Source organism: Telopea speciosissima, chromosome 7, assembly GCF_018873765.1.
Source record: "Telopea speciosissima isolate NSW1024214 ecotype Mountain lineage chromosome 7, Tspe_v1, whole genome shotgun sequence".
NCBI classification, from domain to species: domain Eukaryota; kingdom Viridiplantae; phylum Streptophyta; class Magnoliopsida; order Proteales; family Proteaceae; genus Telopea; species Telopea speciosissima.
In genome coordinates, this window is record NC_057922.1 from 34,151,261 (window position 1) to 34,166,948 (window position 15,688).

Sequence of the window (15,688 nt, forward strand, 5' to 3'; positions counted from 1 at the left end):
CATGTCCACATAAGCCAGAAACTATTTACAACCAAAAGAGCAAGGAACATCCGATTGACTCGGATACATCATACATAAGTCCATATCATAATGATCTAGGATGACCATAAATACAAACATTTTACCCAAAATAAAAAAAAATACCTAAAAACTGTCCAAAAATCAATGTGGAAACAAAAAAAAAAAAAAACTAATCCACACTAATTCATTGCCAAATAAAAAAAAACCCACAAAAAACTATGAAACATTCTTCAATATGTCTCTTCCTCTTCCTCATCATCTGTTGGATCATACTCTTCTTCAGGATCCTCTTCTACATCTTCCTCTGGATCTTCTTCATTTAGATCTTCCTCTGGACCTTCCTCTTCATCACACTCTTCTTCAAAAACATTATCTTCCTCATCTTCTTCATCATCTAATGACAAGACAATGCAAGTGTCTGGTATGTTGTCTACCAGGATTGGATCATCAAAAGTACCAGCACTATAGGTTGGTGGTGCTGGTGGTGGAAATGCTACATCTGGTGGAGCAGGTGGAGAAGGTGGAGCAGGTAGAGCTGTTGTTGCAGGTGGAGCAGGTGTAGCAGGTGGAGAAGGTAGAGCTCTATGACCTTCCAAAGCAAGACGAGGCAGCTCTCTCGCGCTCTTCAATACGCCATCTTCGTAAGGCTGTAACAAGCACAAGATTAGGTGCTTTTTTCTTTCTTAGACTAAAGCGAGTGGGGCAAGGTTTTTTCCTCAGAATGTGTAACCTAAGTCTTGCTATTGCAAGCAAACACAGGAACTCCCTGTGATTCAAGCAGGGAGAATTCATAGGTGTTAGTATGACAGACAAAAAATAATAAATTCTTTAAATGGTGGGAGAAATAATCCACAACTAACACATAATAAACAACTAGCATAAGTAATAGAAACAAGATTACTGTAGAAATGGAAACATATACACAATGCAAAAAACAAAATAAAACAAACGGACAAAGCAATCAAACAAACAATGAAAGGATCTACGTGGTTCAGCCCCTTGGAGGCAGCCCACTGTGAAAGGGGTATTATTGGTGTTATAGTACATTATCTTTGTATTTTTCATTTCCCATTTACTTATTTCAGCATCATAGGTGTCCTTCTTAGAATCAGATGGTTTTTCAGTAGAACCCGTTCCATAGCCCAATCTGCCTCTACCAAGTAGGAAATTTTCCATTATAAAGGACCAATAGGAGTAGTTGTTTCCATTCAGCCGAATACTAATGGTCTGATTTTTGTCATCTAGAGCAACCATAATTTTAATAATAATAAGAGCAATGTAGAAATAGGACAGCTATCAAGAGGCAAAAACTATATCTTCATCACAGGATCTATTTCTGTAGTACTGTAACTTCAACAATAGGCCAGCAATAAAGAAGCTAAACATACATTTCAGAGAAAAAAGCTAAAAACCCAAGCTGCTTATGACAATAGGAGATGTTGTTTTGAATGAAAAGTAGAAAAAGAAGAAACCAGTAGATGCTTTGTAATTGACTGTTTGCAATAAATAAAAGAGCCTAAGCCTCTGTTGCTTCTGTAATGCTTTGTAGTTTTAGAGTTTGATCAAAAGAGAAAGAAGAAAAAGTTACTGAGATATAAAGAGAAAGAAGAGAAGTTGCAGAGCAGTATAGTACATATTTAAGATCAACAAGTTTTGAAAAAGTTGAGAAGTTGCAGAGCAGCACATTACATATCTTAATCAACAAGTTTTGAAAAAGTTGCAGAGATAGAAAAAGAAAGAAGAGAAGTTGTAGAGCAGCACAATACATATCTTAATCAACAAGTTTTGACAACTGGACCACTCAAAAGCAAGAAAGCAAGAATTAAAGAACAACCCAAAAGGACCACACTGCCCTTGAGAAAAAGAGAAAAAATAAAATACGCAACTAATGTACAATAATACCAATAATACCCCTTTCACACCCACAACCCAAAGTATATGTCACGCCCCCATCCCAACAAGGGATACAATACATTATAAGGGGTGACTAGGACGACGCGTGTCATCCTACTAAGCCGCCAGATCACCGACACAGTGTCCCAACGCACACGATCATAACTAATATTAAAACAATATAATATCGAGTGCGGAAAGGAAAATATTACATTCCAAAAGATCAATAGTTTTGAGGAAGCGTATAAAATCAATAGTTACAAGATGATCAAAGCCTAGATGATAAATACGTAGTTAATCCATTTTTCATTACCATCTAATAATGATCAACAAGGGTATAGCAAAGAATGTTTATACATGGGCCTACGCCCTAAAATAAACAAAAGGGGAACAAGTCCCTAGAATTCTCAAAGGGCGCAATCGTCACAAGGACACCCGTTGCCATGTTCCTCTAACAGAATTCTCCTCCTCCGTACTGCATCATAATCTAAAAATTGTGTACACGAGGGGGTTAGCTCTCCACTGAGCTGAGGGGATGGGGATGCACAAACACACAATTCACATAGTCCAATGATGCATGCATATGTTAAGTAAATTTTCCACCTACCTCCCCCCCCCCCCCCCCCCCCCCCCCCCCCCCCCCCCCCCCCCCCCCCCCCCCCCCCCCCCCCCCCCCCCCCCCCCCCCCCCCCCCCCCCCACCCCCCCCCCCCCCCCCCCCGAAGACCACTTCAACATGACATTCAACATAATTTCTTCATAAATGTATATAGTGTTCGGGGTTAGACCGAGACCCATCAAGGTACAACATTACCAATCAACATTATAACAATTATATATAAAAGTATGCAATATGCGCAAACATGCTTATTAATTATAATGATTACATAATATATAATGCAATAATAATAACAAGCCCAACCAACCAAACCCACTCACAACGTATACGCCAAGCACCAAGATTATCGATTTGTCGTCTCGATCAAGCAATAAGCCACAAGATGAATATATTAACCTAAACAAAGAGTGAAATAAGGTTAAACGAGCGAAGGAAAGGATCCCCAAAAGGTCTCCCATAATCACTTAAGTATAAGGTTTCGAAACAAAGTGGTTGCAGGAGTGGTTTCATGCCCAAATTCTCGCAACCACATGTAAATCCTAGGAAACCAGGGGTTCGGTGACAGTTTTAGTCAAGGTCGGTTGCTGAGATGTGGTTTCAAAACGAAACCGAGTGTAAATCCTAGGAAACCAGGGGTTCGGGACGCTTTAGTCAAGGTCGGTTGCGGATGTGGTTTGAAAACTAAACCGAGTGTAAATCCGAGCTTCACAGGGGCCTTCTCGGAAGGTAATTTCGGGGTGGTTTCTTGCAGTGCGAAACCACATGTAAATCCTAGCTAACCGGGGGCTTAGGAAGGTCTCGCAAGGGTGGTTGCGGGTGTGGTTTCTCGTGTCTGAAACCACATGTAAAACCACATACCGTTAGAATCGAAAATTGAAAGGTTTCTCACTATGAATTCATTTTCCAAGGGGTTTAAAGGTAGGGAGGCTTCAAGAAAGCTTCCTCCTAGGTCCATTAGGGTTCTAAGACCTCATTAGGTCCATGTAATCCCATGGATTTAAGAGGAAAAACAAAGAGAACCTAAATTAGGACATAATAGGGTAGAAACCTTAAATTTCTTAAATGGAAAGAGATTACTTAGGCTTAGGGCTTGTAATGGAGTGAAATAACTCCACCATAGTCTAGGTTTAGAGGTTCCAAGAGAACCCTAGGTCGAATCTCTCCCATTTCCCAAACCTCAAAACTCAAAATAGATGAAGAGATGTGGGTTTCAATGGCTTACCTTCCCCAATGTAGAAAAACTCCACGTGAGGGCTCCACAAGGTGAGGTTCCAAGCCTTCAACCAAGCTTTTCCATTCCTCCTTCTCCTTTTCTCCTTCCTTCTTTCTTCTTTCCTTCTTTCTTCTTTCTTCTTTCTCCTTTCTCTCCTCTTTCTCTCCTCCACGATTTAGGTTAGATGGGAGAAGAAATGAAAATGAATGCTTCTCCCCCCTTTGTCTTATTTATAGAAAATGGGCTTGGGTCCTTTAAGTTAAATGGGTCAAATAGCTAAATGGGTGGATCCAAGATAAATGGGTCATTAGGCCAAATGGATAGTTTAAGTTAAATGGGTCAAGAGGGCTTAATGGGTTGACCCATGGTCTTATTTAGGGTAAAGGAATGGGTTAACCTATCTTTGGGTCAAATAGAGTCAAATGGGCCCTCAAGTTGAATAGGCCTCTTAACTAAATGGGTTTGCCCATGGGTTTCAAATAGAAAAGAACCCACTTGGGGATGGGTCCATCCACCATGGGATTATAAGCCCATCACACGCTCCCTTAAATAAGTGGGACCCACAAATAGAATATTCCCAACTCAACTAAAATAGCTCGGCGGTCTAAATCTTGACCCGCACTTCGAGGGCATCGAGGAAAAGGGTAAATAAATAAAATTAAGGGCTAGAACTTACTATTTCCTTTGCCATGGGGTGTCAATGGTAAGCCCGTATCATAGTCAATAATTTGTAATCGAGTTTGACCACCGGTGAGAACAGCTCACCAAGACGCGGGCGTTGATAACCACACGTCACGGGAAAAATAAAAATTAATTATGATCCGGGTGCGGGTATAAAGTATAGAATACAAGATATTAGCCCTCAACAAGTACTGCACCTTATGAGCTAGAAGATATGACAGCACCTACCAAAATAGAAAGGAAAATTTTCACGGACACCCCCTCTAAGTATTCAATATATCAGGGACTATATTTCCTCAAATGGAAATGAATCATAGCAATAAAAGAAACCCCTTTGTTAACATTAGGGAAAATATCATCCCCCTCCCCTCTAAGTTTGCTTAAAAAATGGTGTATAACTTAAGAGAAAAATGGGATTCGTAAAATTATATTTTAAATGACACTAGAAAAACCTATGTTCTCCATATGCTCTAATGGAGATTCTTTGCTTTCTCTACCTAATTGGATTTGCTTGATAGGATACTAGATTTGTTTCTATATGTTGGTTAAATCTTGAAAACTTGCCTGGGGTAGACTAAAATTTCTAGGGCTGAATACAAGGAAGAGATAATGGGAAAAGAGCTAGGCTGATTATTTCTTCCATTGCCATTTCAAAGAATCTCAACTCAAGGAGTTAGATGCGTTTTCCTGTCCCCTGTTTTGAAATTTATGATGATTAATTTCATTATGTGGCCTCTCGTGGGGGTAGATTTATAAAACAATTTATCTTAGTTTTAGTTCTATATTTCTTAATTTCCATTTTTCTCTTAAGTTAACTAAAGGACTACATGAGTGAATTATTCTTTTAAAACACCTGTCAATGGTTATTTAACCAGTACACTTGAAGCATAAGCATTTATTAAGTATGAATTGCCACCAAAAATACCTACATGGGTTTTTTTGCTAAAATTGCATAAATCAGCAATGCTGATCAAACAGTGATTCAAAGTATTGAGATTCTAGAAATTGAAAGTTACACAGAGTATGATTCATTGGAATTAGAAACATTTTAATTTAGAGACATTAGGAGTTTGCAAGGCCAGTCAATTCCCATACATTCACCATTGTGCTCCATTCCAGAGTTGCAGCCAATGGCCTTCATTGAACATGATCAGATTAAAATTCGAATGAGGACATCTTTGTCCTACTCCTAAAGCTGTTGGGTAAAACAACCCATTTACCACCTGTGTGCAAGTTAATGGAGATCCACAACGATAACCAAATATGTGTAGAGTAATAACACAACAAAACAAATCAATCCAAACCACAAAAACACACACCGATTTTAACGTGGAAAACCCTTCCAAGGCAAAAGGGAAAAACCACGGGACCCCATCCAGGTAGAACTTTCACTATGCAAATAATAATGGGGTTACAATTCTTCTCTCTAGACAATACTAGAGGTTACCAAAGCATCAGGAGAAATAACCAAATACCCTACTCTTAGATTACAAAATAGCTCACCAAATAATAAGGTGGATTTACAATAACAACAACACTCTCACCTCAATACTAGCAATGACAAAATAGGAAGAACTACACCTTTCCTAGTTCCCTGGATCAAGAGATCGCTGCCACGCACACCATAACCCGAGTATAAAGCATCCAACAGAACCTTGCTATTCTTCTTTAATGTTTCCTTCCTATGGATGTTTGCTCTCTCTCTTCCCCTCTCTTCCCCTGCAAACCTATTCTCTGCAAACTCAGATAGAATCATTTAAAAAAAAAAACCACCTCTGCAACCCCAAACCCATCACACGTCTTCTTCCTCCCCTCTCTCTTCCCCTGCAAACCTAAGTACTATAACTCAGATAGAATGATTAAAAAAAAAAAAAAACCACCCCTGCAACCCCAAACCCATCTCACATCTTCTTCCTCAACTCTCTCTTCCACCCTCTCAGATAGAATCATTTAAAAAAAGAAAAAAAAAACACCCTTGCAACCCCAAACCCATCTCACATCTTCTTCCTCAACACTCTCTTCCTCTCTCTCTTCCCCTATAAACCTGTTCTCTGCAAACTCAAATAGAATCATTAAAAAAAAAAACCTACAAAAAAAATACCACCCATGCAACCCCAAACCCATCTCACGTCTTCTTCCTCAACTCTCTCTTCCTCTCTCTCTTCCCCTCTCTCTTCTCCTGCAAACTCAGATAGAATCATTTAAAAAAAGAAAAAAAAAACCCCCTGCAACCCCAAACCCATCTCCCCTATAAATCACTCTTCCCTCTAAACCTATTCTTTGCAAAACCAGAGAGAATCGATTTACAAAAAAAAAAAAAAAATTCGGACTGATTAGCCTTCAATAACACAGAAACAGAGAGCATCACTTAACCGCAGACACAAAGTAATATGTTACAGAATTTTTAAGTGGTATGTTCTTTAGCAAAAATAGTTTTTTACATTTGAGATCTTCTTTCATCCACCACCTAAGTATCAATGAATTTGATCCATTGGCTAAATACCTAGGGATATCTCTTTTCCTTTCATGGATAAGTTCTTACTCCTTTCAACCCATTGTTCACATGTCTGTCAAATTTGTCCTTAGTTCCATACCAACTCACACAATGTCTAGTTTTCTCTCCCCCAAAAAAGTTTGTAAGCAATTGGAATCAATTCAATATTTTTGGTGGGAGCATTCAAATTCAGAGGGGAAAAAAAATAAAAAAACTCTGGGCACTAGTTCTTAAGGTCAAATGTTTCAGTGGGGATTTTGGTGCAGCCTTTGATCATGGTTGTCCAAGAAACCTCATTCCTTTCCTTCATCTGGTTAAATACATGAAAAGTTGCTTCCAAGTTGAAACACCTCGAATACATGTCTACAAGAGATGTGGATAGGAAAATAGATGATGCCATACATCCACTAAGGATAAGACGAGCATGGATTTCTTTCCCAGATCTGAAATCTCCAGTTTGGCCACATACGGACATAATGCTAGCTACCAGTTCAGGTTTAGGTTCAAAACCTGACAAATACATTTCCTTCAACATCTATTCATTTGATGGGGAGTTTGTTCATATGTACTGTTGGGGTAAAATCTACACATCACCTTATATGATTTTGATGATAACAAATAAGTTAGTCGAACTAACTTGTGTTTTACTGTATGGAGACCTTACAAGAAATAAGCATCAAGTAAGGGGGAGCTTTCACAACATTATTGAACCTAGATAAAGTATCAAAGTATGGTGTGAAGAAAAATACTGAGAGAAGGACTATGTTCAAAGACCATGATCAAGCATCTCAAATACAAGAGTTTTTATAAGCTTGTGTTCAATGTTTTTTGTATTAAGATGTAGTTAAAGTTTAAGTCCATTTGTAATGCATACACTCACGCATGCATACATGTAGAGTGACCTTAGGAGGTGTTTTTACATGGACCTAACCTAAGCTAATGGCCCCACACTTGTCCAAACATGGACTTAGCCATTTTCAGCAAAATCAGCTGATCCGGCATACTGAATCCTAATCCGGCATACCGAATCCATCTTGACCTGTTTATTTGCAATCTCAGGGTTTGCTCACAAAGAGCAATCGAAATGTGCTACATCTGATCCGGCATACCGAATTGAGAATCCGGCATACCGAATCAGATCCAGCATACCGAATTGCAATATGTTTGTTGTTAGCCGTTTGACAATGGATAGATTCCATGATCCGGCATACCGGATTAGGATAGAATTATATCCTAAAATGGCAATGAACCTTAGATGCTTTGAGCACCTTTGCCTATAAATAGGTAAGCTCATTTGGACTAATCACAATCAATTAAGACTAATCAAAAGCATCGCAAAGGCATTCGAACTTGAACATTCAAAGTGTTAAAGCATTCATTCATCAAAGCATTCAAGTTCACTTCCCTCTCTAGCTAATTATATTCACTTAGCATTGAAGCTGTAAAGTGAAAGTTAACTACACATTCACTAAGGTTGAGGTAATCCTACTTAGTAAAGTTCTCTTTATTATATGTTGTGAGTCCTCTTGCTCGAAATCAAGAGTAGTTGGTGGTGTGAGTCCTCTTGCTCCTAATCAAGAGTTGTACGAGTTCTCTTGCTCATTCTCAAGATTCTTTTTAGTGAAATTCTCTCTAAGGTGAGAGGAGTGGACGTAGGCATAATTGGCCGAACCACTATAAAATGATTGTGTTACTTTCGTAATTTATTTATTTTGTTTTATCAATTGTTTTATTTTTGCACTATTTCCACTAGCTTCACCTATTCACCCCCCTCTAGATGAATTTACATGTACTATCATAACATGCATAAGTATCAAATTTCCACATTTCACAAGTAGGGTTGTATATCCTTGCAACTTATTTATTCATTCATCAAATTGTGGGGGTTGTATATCCTTGCAACTTATTTATAAAAAGTGTAAGAACCCAATCATGATCAGTTTAGGAAAGTCTAACTTAATCATGACCAACTTAGGAAAGTAAAAATAAACAAGGAAACTCCCATGTGCAAGCTGTAATTTAATGGTAATAACCTGTACTAACTAGGACTCTTTCTAAAAGACTCCAAACAAGTCTGGAATTTATAACTGTTGGATAACCTAGAGGGGGGTGAATAGGTTATCACTAGTGAATTTTTGTCCTTTTTAAATTTTCTTGAATTTAAACAAGATAGAAAGAGAGAAATTACATAAATGAGGGACACACAAAGTTTATAGTGGTTCGGCTAAACTTAGCCTATGTCCACTCCTCTCAACCTTGAGAGAATTCATTAGTTACTTCCTTTCAGTATAGTAGGTGGGAAGAACACATTTACAATCTTCTTCTACGGGACAAACGGATCCCAATCTTTTAAGGATAAGAGAATCCGAATCTTTTAAGGATAAGAGGATCCTTGCAAAACCTAAGTACAGTCTAGGCTAATGCAAAAATGTTTTATAATCTTAAAAGCATAAACTAATTACAAAAAAGATTGAAGGTAAAGATTACCTAGGCAAGGAGTGTGATGTGTACTCCTTACAAGTGCCAAATGATGCAAATGAATGCTTATACAATGGAGACCTTCTTTAAGACTTATTCCTTAGAGTGTAAGCATGTGAAGGTCCTTTAAGCTTTGAAGTCAAACCTTGATTGATGTAGATGTGGACAAGTAGACTTCAATAATGAGAGCAATAATTCACTTTTCACCTTTCTCAAAAGTTGGATTTTGGACTATAGTAGACAGGTGAAAAGGTCTGACATGTTCTCTATTTATAGGCTCATTAATGGCCTTTAGAACGTGTGCAAAATTTGCTCTAACGGATCTATTTTTCACCAATCCGGTCGACCTGAAGATTGATCCAGTCGATCGGATCATAGCCGTTGAAAAAACTAGCCGTTAAAAACTAGTCGTTTGAAGGCTGAAGGAGCATCCAGTCGATGTCCGATCGATCGGATCACTGTCTTAGCTTAATTTTGAAAGTATGTCTGTGGGGATTGGTCCAGGATTTTTTCCAACATATTCTAAGGTCACAGGGGGTTCCTCCTAAGGTCCCTAAATGATACACATGCTTATTTCATTAATTTTATGCAAATGCTATTACAAGCATGCAGTGTAAGTGTCTAAGTATGTGCACACGAGCATCTTGTCTTTCTTTCTTCATGTGACATTCTTCAACCTTCAAAAGATCCTTTTGAGATCTTCTTTACTTGTTAGGCTTTGTCATGTCTTCTAGGTCTCAAACTTCAATGGTTTGTCTTGATTGTCCTGCTTTTGTGCCTTCTTACTTTGTGTCTTCTATTTTTATGACTTATTGGCCTGTTGACATAAAGACACATACAAGACCATGTCTAATATGTTTGTTATCATCAAAACACTTATGGAGGTAGGGTTAGAATTCTCCAACAATCTCTCTCTTTTTGATGATGACAAACATATGATTTGGTAGTAATATATAGCAGTAACAGTCATGTAATCATGCATCATAATCATATCCAAATCATAATGTCTTCTCCCCCTTTGTCAACAACAAAAAGGAGTAGAGAAGGCTCCCCCTGCAATATAGAGTCATATAATAAAGAAATAATTGCATCTAATAGTTATAAAAGTAAAGCAAGGCAATAGTCCAAAACACTCTCCCCCTAGAAATGTGCAGGAGTTTAAGACCCATACTAAAAGCAAAGCAGTTGTTCAAATATTACAACCCAAATGTTTTTTAAAAGAAAACATAAGTAAAAAGCACTAATCATTTACAGGAGGGGTAGAAATGTGGAAATGCTAAGTGATTCTCTGAAGCTGAGCCATGATTTCCTTGTTGTCTCCACGAAGTGCAGTGAACTGATCATCAAAACCCTGGAGGCGAGAGTCAAGCTTCTCTTGGTAAGTAGCAAATTCAGCCCTTGTCACATATTCTTCATCCTCACCATCACCAGGAGGAGGAGGAGTATCAGAAGCACTGGTAGGAATGGTCATTTTCTTCAAAGTGGAAGTATCAATGGCGGTGGGATTTGTGGAGGGAATCTCATCAGTGAGATCCACTTCAAAATGCTTGAAGATAATAGTCAAGAGACGACTATAAGGGAGGCTAGCCTTGGAGTTTCTCTCAGCAGCCAACTCCATTGTTTTCATAATCACATAGGGAAGACACATTTTATGAGTATTGGCAATGCACCAAATAAGATAGGCTTGGAAGCGAGTAACAGCATCTCTATGCCTGCCAAGAGGGAGGATATTGTAGGTTAAAATCAGATTTACTACTCTAAGAATGTCTCCAAGGTGAATAGCTGTAAGACCCTTGGTTTCCCCCATATAGTTCTTGAAAATTGCACCATAAACCTCATCAACATTCATAAACCCTTATGGAGAGGTTTTGGTACGGAGATATTTGCGTTCTCCAGAGTCATCTACTCCAATTATTTGGGTCAGTTCCACAGTGTCAAAGGAGATGTGTTTGCCCTTAACCAGGGAGGTGATGGCATAGTCATCTTCAACACCAACAACCTGTAGATTGCAATAGAAAAGTTGCACAAGCCTAGTGTAGGCTTTCTCTTGGGGATAAAGAATGGAATCCCAACCCAACATCTCAAAGAAGGTATTGATTTTACTAGGGAGAATGTTATTGAGTTCAGTGACACTTACAAATCTCTCCCTAATAAGTTTCTTGAGTTGACATTGCTTCCACCAAATGGAAGCCTCCTTTGAGATGAACAAAGTTTCATCATATGCATCCTTCTTTGAAGTAACCGTCTTTCTCTTCTTTGAGGATTCTCCTTTGGAATCCATTGAGAACAAGGGTTTTGGAGAAATAGGATTTTGAAGAGATTTTGGGAAGAGAAGAAGAGAAAACTAAGAGATTTAATGGTGAAGATGAGATTGGATCACCAAACGAGCAAGAATCTTCAAGGGTTTTGTAAGATTTTGCCCTAGGAACTCAAGAGAGGGTTTTTGGATAGAAGAGAGAAGGGTTTTGTGCAAAAAGAAATGAACCAAATGACCCACGGACTTGGTTTAAAAACCATTCTGTCTGCGATCCGATCGACCGGTTTCGACCATCCGATTGATCGGATGACCTAAAACTTGGATTTTAGGTCGGTCAGCCCTAGAATTTGATAGTAAGATCTATTTGGGCAAGTTCAAGAAATGTAACTCAATCAAATGGACTACACATACCTAATTCCCGTCGAAGAGTGCAAAATCGTTCTTCGAAAAGTGGTTTGGTGAAGATGTCAGCGACTTGCTTTTCAGTCTCCATATGTTCGAAGACAACTTCACCCTTTTGGATAGTGTCTCGAAGAAAATGATAGTGAACATCTATATGTTTTGCTCTTGTGTGAAGAATATGATTTTTACTCAGATTGATGGCACTAGTGCTGTTACAGAAAATTTTGGAAGGGTTGAATTGGAGTCCATAGTCTTGAAGAGTCTGACGCATCCAAAGGATTTAGGCACAACAACTGCCAACTGCAATATATTCTTCTTCGGTAGTTGAGAGTGCCACACAGTTTTGCTTCTTGTTGAACCAAGAAACGAGACACGATCCAAGAAAGTGGCAAGTACTACTTGTGCTCTTGCGATCAATATGATAACCAGCAAAGTCAGCATCAGAAAAGCTAAGTAATTCAAAATCATTGTGCATTGGATACCATAACCCTATATTGATGGTTCCTTTTAAATATTTAAAAATTCTTTTAACTGCACTTAAATGTGATTGCATAGGACTAGCTTGAAATCTAGCACATGCACAAACACTAAACATGATATCTGGCCTGCTTGTAGTTAAGTATAACAAGCTTCCAATCATACCTCGATAACGAGTAGGATCAACTGGGGTTTCATTCTCATCTTTTGAGAGAGTTATTGAGGTACTCATGGGAGTGTTAGAGACCTTTTGGGAGTTAATATCAAATTTCTTTAGCAACTTTTTGATATATTTTGATTGATTGATTGATAAAAATCCCATTTTCAGTTTGTTTGATTTGAAGACCTAAAAAAAAGTTGAGTTCACCCATTAAACTCATTTCAAACTCACTTTTCATGCAATTACTAAATTCAATGCATAAAGATTTATCAGTAGCACCAAATATAATATCATCTACATATATTTGTACTATAATTAATTTTGAACTTTTACGCTTAACAAATAGTATAGTGTCCATCTTACCAATGATATATGCATTTTCAATCAAGATGTCTTTAACCTGTCATACCATGCTCTTGGTGCCTGTTTAAGTTCATATAAAGCTTTCTTTAATCTAAAAACATGACCAGGGTGAGAAGAGCTTTCAAAGCCTGGAGGTTGAGAGATATATACTTCTTCAATGAAACCATTCAAGAAAGCACTTTTTATATCCATTTGAAAAAGTTTAAAGTTTTTTATGACAGGCAAATGCAAGAAGCATTCTAATGGCTTCTAATCTAGCAACAGGAGCATATGTTTCATCAAAATCAATTCCCTCTTGCTGATTGTATCCTTGAGCCACTAGTCTAGCCTTATTTCTTACTACAATACCATTTTCATCTAATTTATTTCTGAACACCCATTTTGTTCCAATTATGGATTTATTTTTGGGTTTTGGCACAAGCTCCCAAACATCATTTCTTTCAAATTGATGGAGTTCTTCTTGCATGGCCAAAATCCAATCATTATCCAATAAAGCTTCTTTTATCTTCTTAGGTTCTACTATGGACAAAAATGCAGCATAATTACAAGTGTTTTGAAATTTAGACCTAGTTTGAACACCTGATTCTAAGTCACCAATAACTTGTTCTAATGGGTGATTTCTTAGTGGTCTAACTTCTTTAGGAAGCTCCAATGACTTTTCTTTAGATGCTTCTACATGGGAATCTTCATCTTCTTTTAGAGAATTGGTCTCAACTCTTTTTGAGATTTCGGAAATGACATCCTCATCATCATCAACTAAGGGTTTGTATTTTTTTTTGGGAGGAGAAATGTCAAATCTAATGTTCATATATTCCTCTACTACTAAGGTATTTTTGTTGAATACTCTATAGGCACAGTTATTGTTAGAGTACCCAAAAAAAATATCTTCATCTAACTTTTCATCAAATTTTCCTTTGGAGTTTTTAATATTTAAAATGAAGCATTTACAACCAAAAATTTGAAAATAATCAATTTTAGGTTTCTTATTAAAATATAATTCCTAAGGAGTTTTAGATAAGATTTTTTTAATCAAAACACGATTTAAAACATAACATGCAGTATTTATAGCTTCAGCCCAAAAATATTTAGGTAGAAAATATTCATTTAGCATAGTTCGGGCAGTCTCTTGAAGAGATCTATTTTTCCTTTTAACAACCCCATTAGATTAGAGGGTTCTAGGAGCAGAAAAATTATGGGTGATGCCTTCATCATCACAATATTTCTCAAATTGGTTTGAGTTGTCAAACTCACCATCATGATCACTTCTTATCGTAGTGACCAAATAGCCCTTTTGGTTTTGGATTTTCTTACAAAATTTTGAAAATTCATTGAAAGCCTCATTTTTATGTCTAAGTAAAGAATTCCAAGTATATCTACAGTAATCATCAACAATGACAAAAGTGTATACTTTTTCACTTAAGCTTAGAGTAGGGATAGAACCAAAAAGATCCAAATGGAGAAGTTCAAGTGGTCTAGTAGTTGAAACAATATTCTTAGATTTGTGAGAAACTTTAACTTGTTTACCCCTTTTGGCATGCATCACAAAAATGATTCTTGTCAAACTTTAGTTTTGGTAAGTTTCAGACAAGATCCTTGGAAGCTATTAATTGAATCAATTTGATATTTATATGCCCAAGTTTTCTATGCCAAACACTTGAATCTTCATAGAAAACTAAGCAAGTATTGCTAGAACTATCTTCATCAATGATCCAAGTATATATGTTGTTATTTCTAGTTCCTTTCAATACTACTTTGCTATTTGTATCCATAATTAGACAATGTGAAACATCAAAACTTACTTTATATCCAACACTACATAGTTGACTTACACTTAGTAGGTTGTAGGCAAGTTTGTTTACCAGATAGACGTTTGAGATGGTAGTACCTCCTATATTGATGTTTCCAATGCCAATTATCTTTTCTTTGCCATTATCTCCAAAGGTCACCCATCCTCCATCATATTTTCTCAACTTTGTAAATAGCTTCGTATTTGCCGTCATATGCTTGGAGCATCCACTGTCGATATATCATTCTACTTGGCCTTTGCTCTTCAAGCATACCTACAAAATAAAGTTTACACATGCATTGGTCCCCATAATCTCATGGGTCCATCATTATTAAAATTAAGAGATTTCTTGGGTACCCAAACTTTCTTATATTTATGGTCCTTGTTTAAACCATAGTTTGTGTCTACAACATAGTTCTTGGGTCGTTGGTACCTAGGGTCACAAATATCGAATGGAGATGGTGCCCTTTTTTGCCTTTATGATATTTACCAATCAAAGGAGTCTTGAGTCCTTCTGCCTCTTTGGAATCTTTGATGGTCATAAGGTCTATATGAGTTATACTTCATATATGGCTTATGGTTTGGTTGAGGTCTATAGCTTCTTTCCATTGTGTATGGAGCTTGAGGTCTATGAAATTGTCTTTGGGATCTTTGAGGCCTTTGGGGCCTTTGAGATCTTTGGGGTATGTAGTCCCTTTAAGGTCTATTCCTTCTTTGAGAAGTGTATTGAAATGCATGATACCGTTGATTTCTATACTTTTGATTTTTGTACCCTTGATTTCTTGAAGAGGGAGCATGAGAAATTGATATTTGACATTGATGTGTTCTTCCCTCTTCTATGTACC

General features: G+C 37.4%; 1 protein-coding gene across 1 annotated transcript; it reads right to left on the bottom strand.

Moving 5' to 3' along the window:
- Positions 1-251: 251 nt before the first annotated feature.
- Positions 252-1,275, bottom strand: LOC122668483 (proline-, glutamic acid- and leucine-rich protein 1-like). Its single transcript, XM_043865042.1, has 2 exons — positions 1,036-1,275; positions 252-668 (listed from the first exon to the last, which is right to left on the bottom strand). The coding sequence occupies exons 1-2, from the start codon at positions 1,273-1,275 to the stop codon at positions 252-254; spliced, it is 657 nt and encodes a 218-aa protein (XP_043720977.1).
- Between the last annotated feature and the right edge of the window lie 14,413 nt (positions 1,276-15,688).